General features: G+C 56.0%; 1 protein-coding gene across 5 annotated transcripts in view; it reads left to right on the top strand.

Moving 5' to 3' along the window:
* Nucleotides 1-5,660, top strand: part of SLC4A1 (solute carrier family 4 member 1 (Diego blood group)) — a 15,919-nt gene extending 10,259 nt beyond the window's left edge. For all 5 annotated transcript variants that reach the window (XM_083877435.1, XM_083877437.1, XM_083877434.1 and 2 more), the window contains 10 exons: nucleotides 1-102; nucleotides 283-431; nucleotides 1,080-1,274; nucleotides 1,730-1,897; nucleotides 2,018-2,107; nucleotides 2,217-2,383; nucleotides 2,572-2,825; nucleotides 2,916-3,085; nucleotides 3,537-3,710; nucleotides 4,171-5,660. The exon at nucleotides 1-102 is cut by the window's left edge and continues 102 nt beyond it. In XM_083877435.1, coding sequence (XP_083733561.1) covers nucleotides 1-102; nucleotides 283-431; nucleotides 1,080-1,274; nucleotides 1,730-1,897; nucleotides 2,018-2,107; nucleotides 2,217-2,383; nucleotides 2,572-2,825; nucleotides 2,916-3,085; nucleotides 3,537-3,710; nucleotides 4,171-4,251 — 1,550 coding nt within the window. In that variant the 3' untranslated portion in view covers nucleotides 4,252-5,660. The remainder of the gene's footprint in view (nucleotides 103-282; nucleotides 432-1,079; nucleotides 1,275-1,729; nucleotides 1,898-2,017; nucleotides 2,108-2,216; nucleotides 2,384-2,571; nucleotides 2,826-2,915; nucleotides 3,086-3,536; nucleotides 3,711-4,170) is intronic.
* Nucleotides 5,661-8,405: the final 2,745 nt, after the last annotated feature.

An 8,405-nucleotide genomic window follows, 5' to 3' on the forward strand; every position in this document is an offset into this window, starting at 1 on the left:
TCAGCGACATCAGGGACGCCCTCAACCCGCAGTGCCTGGCCGCCGTCATCTTCATCTACTTCGCGGCGCTGTCACCCGCCATCACCTTCGGGGGCTTGTTGGGTAATGGCAGGGACAGGCTGGGGACACTCCTGGGGACGGGGATGTCCCCCCGAGCTGGGCGTGGGGCTGGGGGTGTCTCTGCCTTCTGCTCTAGGGGGGTTCTTGCCCCTAATCTCGGTGTGGGGTGGGGGCACAGCGCTGTCCCCCCACCTGGCACCCACCTGCCCTGTTCCCCCCCAGGTGAGAAGACCAAGGGCATGATGGGGGTGTCGGAGCTGCTCATCTCCACCTGTGTGCAGTGCGTGCTCTTCAGCCTCCTCAGCGCCCAGCCCCTCCTCGTCGTCGGCTTCTCGGGACCCCTCCTGGTCTTTGAGGAGGCTTTTTACTCGGTGGGTGCTCCCCCCTGCGCCCCTGGGTGCCCCACGGCTGCCACCAGCTGTCCCCACAGCGAGGCTGGGGCGTCTCCTGCAGGCCCGGGACAGGGACAGGGACAGGGACAGGAACGGGGACAGGGACAGGGATGGGGACAGGGTGCAGCTGCACGGGGGATGGCACGGGGGGGATGGCACAGGGGGGATGGCAATGGCACAGGGGGATGGCACAGGGGGATGGCACAGGGGGATGGCAATGGCACAGGGGGATGGCACAGGGGGATGGCACAGGGGGATGGCAATGGCACAGGGGGGATGGCACAGGGGGATGGCAATGGCACAGGGGGGATGGCACAGGGGGATGGCACATGGAGGGCGTACAGGGGTGATGCCACCCGTGTGATGACTCAGGGTCAGGTAGAGCCACCCAGGTGGTGGCCCTGGGGTGATGTGAGGTGTGTGACACCCCGTGGGTGATCCCAAACAGCTGAACCCATGCGGGTGACACCCCATGGGTGATACCAGGCAGGTGCTGCAGGGCGGGTGGTCCCACGGGGGTCCTGCCACAGCCCCCCCATCCCAGGGAGGTGACACTGTGGGTGCAGCACCTCTGGGTGCCCGTGCCAGGGGGGCTCCAGGGGGCTGACAGGGCTGTGCTGCCCCCAGTTCTGCAGCAGCAATGGCATGGAGTACATCGTGGGACGGGTCTGGATCGGCTTCTGGCTGATCCTGCTGGTGCTGGTGGTGGTGGCCTGCGAGGGCAGTTTCCTGGTGCGGTACCTGTCCCGCTACACCCAGGAGATCTTCTCCTTCCTCATCTCCCTCATCTTCATCTTTGAGACCTTCTCCAAGCTGGTCACGGTGAGGGACACGGGGGGTCCCACTGTGGGTGGGGAGGGGGCTGGAGATTGTGGTTATCAGCCAGGTTTCCATAGGAACAGTGGGGTGCAGGTGAGGGATGGAGGCTCCTGGTGCTTTCTGCCCTTTTCCAGGTGTTTCCCAGCTCATGAGGCCCCTTCCAGTGCTGACTGTTCTGTGATCCAGTGACCCAAGCTTTCCTCTGCAGGGGGATTTGGGGGCACACTTGTCCATCCCCACTGCATCACCCAGCCCTTGCTCTGACCCCCCTTCCAAAACCACACAGAAAACCAACCCTAGAAACACCCCCTGCTCAACCTGTGCTGAGCTCTCGGCCTCACCCAGCCTCTGCTTCACACCCTGAACCCACCCAGAAGGGCTCCCACCACGGCAGGGGGCTGCAGGGCGGGACACGTTTCTCCATCCCCACTCTCACTCTCTCCTCCCCCCCTCCCCAGATTTTCAAGACTCACCCCCTTCAGCGGGTGTACGACGTGCAGGCCGATTTCCAGCCGGGGGTGCCGGAGCCCAACACGGCGCTGCTGTCCCTGGTGCTCATGGCCGGCACCTTCTTCCTGGCCTTCTTCCTCCGCCAGTTCAAGAACAGCTCCTTCCTCCCTGGCAAGGTGGGGCTCCCCCCGCTCCCAGGGCCAGACCAGGGGTTCAGGGGCAGAGGAGGGGGTGACAAGACCCCCCTGGGCTGGGGTGAGGGGGGGTCATGCAGGTTTTTCATGGTGTCCCCACAGGTCCGGCGCTTGATCGGGGACTTTGGGGTGCCCATTTCCATCTTCATCATGGCACTGGCTGATTTCTTCATCAACGACACCTACACCCAGGTCTGGGAGGGCAGGGCTGGGGAGGGGGTGGGTGTCCCCTCTTGGGGACATGGGGGTGGGTGTTTGTCCCTGTGTCCCACCCCTCACCCCCATCTCTGCTCCCCTACAGAAACTGAGCGTCCCCAAAGGGCTGCAGGTCACCAACTCCACTGCCCGGGGCTGGTTTATCCACCCCATGGGGGAGAGAACCCCCTTCCCCATCTGGATGATGTTTGCCTCCGTGATTCCCGCCCTTCTGGTCTTCATCCTCATCTTCCTCGAGACTCAGATCACCACGTGAGGAGGGAGATGGGGGCAGGGGAGGGCAGTGGGGTGCCTGGTGGGTTGGGGGTAGAGGGGCAGCTCCTCGGGAGGGTTGTGTCCCCAACTGGTCCTTGTGTTCCCAACTGGTCCCTGTGTCCCCAACTGGTCCCTGTGTCCCCAACCGGTCCCTGTGTTCCCAACTGGTCCCTGTGTCCCCACAGCCTCATCGTCAGCAAGCCTGAGAGGAAACTGGTGAAGGGCACCGGCTTCCACCTGGACCTGCTGCTGATCGTGGCCATGGGGGGCCTGGCAGCCCTTTTTGGGATGCCCTGGCTCAGCGCCACCACCGTCCGCACCATCACCCACGCCAACGCCCTCACCATCATGAGCAAGTCCTCTGCTCCGGGAGAGAAATCCCAGATCCTGGAGGTCAAGGAGCAGCGCATCAGTGGCCTGTTGGTGGCCGTGCTCATTGGTGAGCTGGGGAGGGGTCCCCAGATGGGCAGAGAGGGTTGGGAGCCCCCCAGGGACTCTCCCCAACCTCTCCTTCTCCTTCTCCCCACAGGAGTCTCCATCCTGATGGAGCCCATCCTGAAGTACATCCCTCTGGCCGTGCTCTTTGGCATCTTCCTCTACATGGGGGTCACCTCCCTCTTCGGCATCCAGCTCTTCGACCGCATCCTGCTCCTGCTGAAGCCCCCCAAGTACCACCCCGATGAGCCCTATGTCACCCGGGTGAGTGGCCAGTGTCCCCAGCCCTGTGTCACCGGTCCTGTGTGACCCCCATGGGTGACCAGCCCTGTGTGACCAGCTCTGTGTCCCCAGCCATGTGTGACCCCCATGGGTGACCGGCCCTGTGTGACCCCCATGGGCAACCAGTCCTGTGTGACCAGCCCTGTGTGACCCCCATGGGTGACCGGCACTGTGTGACCAGCCCTGTGTCCCCAGCCCTGTGTGACCCCCATGGGTGACCAGCCCTGTGTGACCAGCCCTGTGTCCCTGGCCCTGTGTGACCCCCGTGGGTGGCTCTGGGTTTGGGGGTGTCCTGAGCTGTGACACCCCTGCAGCTCCTCCCTGGAGCCTCCTCCTTCAGCGCTGACCCTTTTTGGGCTCATTGGGACACTGGACCCCAGGAAGGGTGTGGGATGCTGTCCCTGTCCTCAACGCTCGTCTCCTGCTCCCACAGGTGAAGACTTGGAGGATGCACCTCTTCACCTTCACCCAGATCGTTTTCCTGGTGGTGCTGTGGGTGGTGAAGTCCACCCCGGCCTCGCTGGCGCTGCCCTTCGTCCTCATCCTCACCGTGCCCCTGCGGCGCTTCCTGCTGCCCAAGATCTTCCGGGACATCGAGCTCAAATGTGTATGTGACAGCCCTGGCCGCCCCTGCCTGTCCCCAGCCCACCTCTGTCCCTGTTCCTGCTCCTGTCCCCAGCCCCACCTCTGTCCCTGTCCCTGCTCCTGTCCTCACCTCCATTCCTGTCCTTGCCTCATCCCTGTTCTCCTCCCCATCTCTGTCACCGTCTGCATCCCTCATTCCGACCCGTGTCCCCACCCTCACCCTGTCCCTGTCCCCAGTCCTGTTCCCATCCCCATCTCCATCCACAGCTCCTACTCCCACACCAGCCCCTACCATCCCCATCAATGTCCCTGTCCCCACTCCTGTCCCCATCCCCAGCCCCTATTCCCATTCCCACACCAGCCCCCACCATCCCCATTGGTGTCCCTGTCCCCACTCCTGTCTCTCCCCTGTCCCCTCCTTGTCCCCTCTCCTGTCCCCACTCCTGTCCCCCCCGTCCCCTCACGTCCCCTGCTCTCCGCAGCTGGACGCCGATGACGCCGTGGTGACCTTTGAGGAGGCCGAGGGGACAGACGTGTACAACGAGGTGCAGATGCCCAGTTAAGGGCCGACCCCCAGTGCCCCCCCAGCCCCGCTTCCATCCCCCCTGCTGCCACCCCGGGGGCGCCACCAGGCCACCAGGGAGGACTGGGGACACAATCCCCACCTGCCCACCCTGGGAATGCAGCCCTTTTTTGGATTTTTTTCCCTTTTTATTTTATTGTTTATTTTAAAAACTCTTTTGGATGATGTGATCTCCCCCCCCTCACTTTGCTGCCTGCTTGGGGAAGGGGCTGCCAGGGCTGGGGGGGCCCCACGAGCCACCCTCCACCTGTGGCAAGGTGGGATTTGTCACTGTCCCATCCCCAAGGCCACCACCAGCTGGAGGAAGACCCTGGAGGGAGGAGGAAGGCAGGGACAGGATACAGCAGGATGGGGTTGTCCCCACTGTCCCCCTCCCTCCAGGGAGCCCCCCCAGCCCAGCCCCTCTCCCCAAATTAATTTTCAACAAGCTGGGACAGACTCTTCACCCTGTGGAGCCCCTTTTCCCATTTTCTCCATCGTTTGCTCCACGGGATTGTCCCACAGTCCAGGATGTAAATAGTCCAGCAAGGGGGTTTATACATTTATAATGAAAACAATCACGCTAAAAACGCACAAAAAAATTTTTACAATTATGCTGATGCTTCTTGAAGTAGAATTCACTTAGAGCCAAGCAAAAATTAAAAAAAAAAAAAAAGGCTGAAAATGCAACTTAAAAATACGGAAAAAAAAAAAAAATAGCTGCAAGGAGTGATCTGTATATTTGATGCTTCTGGGGGGGTTTGTAATTTATTTTTCGGGCTGGTTGTGCCCCCACAGCAGTTGGGGCCACGTGAGTGTGTGTATATACTAGAGAATTATAGCAAAAATCTAGAATTTTCTACAAAAGATGATTTTAAAGGATCCTGGTCAGGGCCTAAACTCTATGGACCAGTCTGGCAGCGTCATTTAATTGATAAGTTAGTGTTAGTTAGTTAGTTAGTTAGTTAGTTAGTTAATTAGTCCTCTTTATTTTTATAGTGTTTCAGGTAAATCCGTGTAGTTTTTCCTTGATTTTTCCCTCGCTTGCTCATCACGTCTTGCCCCATTTCCCTTGGGATTGTTCCCAATCCAGCCGAGCCTCCCCCAGTCCTGCCAGGGCTGACTCTGCCCTGGGCGGCCCCAAGGGTTGGATGTGACCAGAGCACCAGATCAGGTTCCAAATTTGCTCCTTTTTTGCAGAAAATCAGAGCGGGAGACCCCAAAAATCAGCCTGGGGTGGGGGGTGGGAAGGGGCAGCAGCACTGCCTCGTGTTTGGGTTGGTTTAGTTTTATTAATAGCGTGTCTGAAATAAAAAATGTTTTGATTTTTGGGGGGTTTTCCCCCTTTCCCTTCCCCACACCTCTGTATCAGGCTTTAATAAACAAATTAACGAAACCAGCAAAAGGAAATGGGGGTTTTTATTTCCAGCTGGGGGAATTTTGTGGGCTGGGGCCTTAATCCCTGTCCAAAAGAAAAAGAGCTCAGCAGCATCTTTTGAGCGTCTCCATCCCCCTGGAATTCTGCAGCTGCACCAACACCCTCGCCATGGCACCCTGGGGTATCCCTGAATCCCGGAATCCCAAGGTCTTGGCTGCAGTTCCAACATTCTGGAACGTTCTCCAGAGCCACCCCTGGGTGTTGCCTGTTCCCCACAGCCACCCCAGGAGCCTCTCCCTCCTCTGGTGCTGCCCCAGGGCCGTGCCCAGATTCCCCGGGGATTGGGAACATCCCCAGGACACCCCGAGCTGCCCCTGCCCTGACCCCGATTATCCACAATAATCCCATTAAGGGACGGGGCCGTGGGAAGGGCCCTGCCCGTTCCCCCCGGCTTTTCCACGGGGATCAGCATCATCTGAACCCCAAAAACCTCTCAGAGGGGTGGGATAAACCCCAGAGCGGCCACCAGGTTGTCCCAAACCCAGCAGAGCTGCTGGTCCCCTTTTTCCTGAGAGGGAAACACGTGGATTCCCTAAATTCATAAATTCCTAAATTCCCAAATTCCCAAATTCCTAAAATCCCAAATTCCCAAATTCCTAAATTCCCAAATTCCTAAATTCCCAAATTCCCAAATTCCTAAATTCCCAAATTCCTAAACTCCTAAATTCCTAAACTCCTAAATTCCCAAATTCCTAAATTCCCAAATTCCTAAATTCCTAAACTCCTAAACTCCTAAATTCCTAAACTCCTAAATTCCTAAATCCCCAAATTCCTAAATTCCCAAATCCCCAAATTCCTAAATTCCTAAACTCCTAAATTCCTAAATTCCCAAATTCCTAAACTCCTAAATTCCCAAATTCCTAAATTCCCAAATTCCTAAATTCCTAAACTCCTAAATTCCCAAATTCCTAAATCCCCAAATTCCTAAACTCCTACATTCCCAAATTCCTAAATTCCTAAATTCCCAAATTCCTAAATTCCTAAACTCCTAAATTCCCAAACTCCTAAATTCCTAAATTCCCAAATTCCTAAATTCCTAAACTCCTAAATTCCCAAATTCCTAAATTCCTAAATTCCTAAACTCCCAAATTCCCAAATTCCTAAATTCCTAAATTCCCAAATTCCTAAATCCCCAAATTCCCAAATTCCTAAACTCCTAAACTCCCAAATTCCTGAATTCCCAGCCCACACCCCAGCCCTGGAGGCCCAAACCCCCCCCTCAGCTCTCCCACCCCGGAGCAGTTTGTTGTCCCCCAGGTCGCCCCCAGCCCCGCTCTGGCCTGGGGAATTCGGGTCAGACTCTGAACTGGCCTCACTCAGCCCCGGGAAACGGAGGGGGGGAATTAGGGAAGGCCGGGAGTAAATGAGGGGGAAATAAACGGTGATTAATTGGTTGTTAATGAGGGGGGACACAGAGGAGCATCACCCTGGGAAAGGAGAACCTCAATGCTGAACCATCCCACCCATGGGACCCCCTGGGACCCCCCGGGACCCCCTGGGACCGTCACTAAAAAAACAGAAAAGCAAACAAATCCCTCCAAATCCAGCAGCTTTATTCCCATAAAATATTCACCGACACGAGGAACAGAAAATAAAAAATTCCCGTGGTGAGAAGCAAGGCCTGGGAAGGGCGAGGAGGGGGGGATTGTTGGGATTTGGGAGTCCCACCTGTGCAGGGTCTGCATCCCCAGGTCTCCAGTGTGCCTTGCTGGTAACAAAAGCCACAAAATCGCTGTGGAAGAATTGGGGCTGGGGCACACTGAAAACTGCATCGATTAAAAAAAAAAAAATCAAAAAAATTAAAAATGTCAATTTTTATGTATTGGGCCTGATTGGCTCTCAATATTTTATTTTATTTTATTTTATTTTATTTTATTTTATTTTATTTTATTTTATTTTATTTTATTTTTGTTTTGGGGTGGGTTTTTTTTTGTTGTTTTGTTTTTTTCTTTTCTTTTTTTTTTTCTTTTTTTTTTTAAATTTTTAGTTTTGGGTTTGGGGGGGTTTTTTATTATTTTTTACTTTTGTCATTTTTCCCCCTCTCACAAAACAGCGACAATTCCTGAAACCACCAGGCCTTTTTTTTTCCACGCGGAATAAATACATATATTTTTATTTTCAAGCTCTGGCAGGAGGGATTAAACCCCCGGCGCCGGATCCGCCTGGCCGGGCTGGGCCCCGCTGGGGGCGGGAGGTGGCGGAGGAGCCGCGGGTCCCTTCCCCCCGGGATAAACCCAAATAAACCCCAAATAAACCCCAATAAACCCCAATAAACCCCAAATAAACCCCAAATAAACCCAAATAAACCCCAAATAAACCCCAATAAACCCAAATCAACCCCCTCTCAGCGCCCCCCAAACCAGCCGAGCAGGGCAGAGAAAACACCCAGATTTGGGGATTATTATTTCCCTTATTTCCTTTTCCATCTAAACAAACGTGAACCCCCCCCCCGGATCGCGGCCATTCCCGCCGGGCTGGGCGAGACAAACATTCCCAAAAATCCCTTCCCGCGTTCCCGGGGGCTCTGCACCGACCCCATGGCCAGAGCCGCCGGACTGTGCTGGAGGCCGGGAACAGCCGGGAATAACCGGGAATAACCGGGAACAACCCAGGGAATAACCGGGAAATAAACCGGGAATAATCGGAGAACAGCCGGGGAACAACCGGGAATAACCGGGAATAGCTGGGGAAACAACCGGGGAAACAACCGGGGAAAC

This window comes from Zosterops lateralis, assembly GCF_965231275.1.
Source record: "Zosterops lateralis genome assembly, chromosome: 24".
Taxonomy (NCBI): domain Eukaryota; kingdom Metazoa; phylum Chordata; class Aves; order Passeriformes; family Zosteropidae; genus Zosterops; species Zosterops lateralis.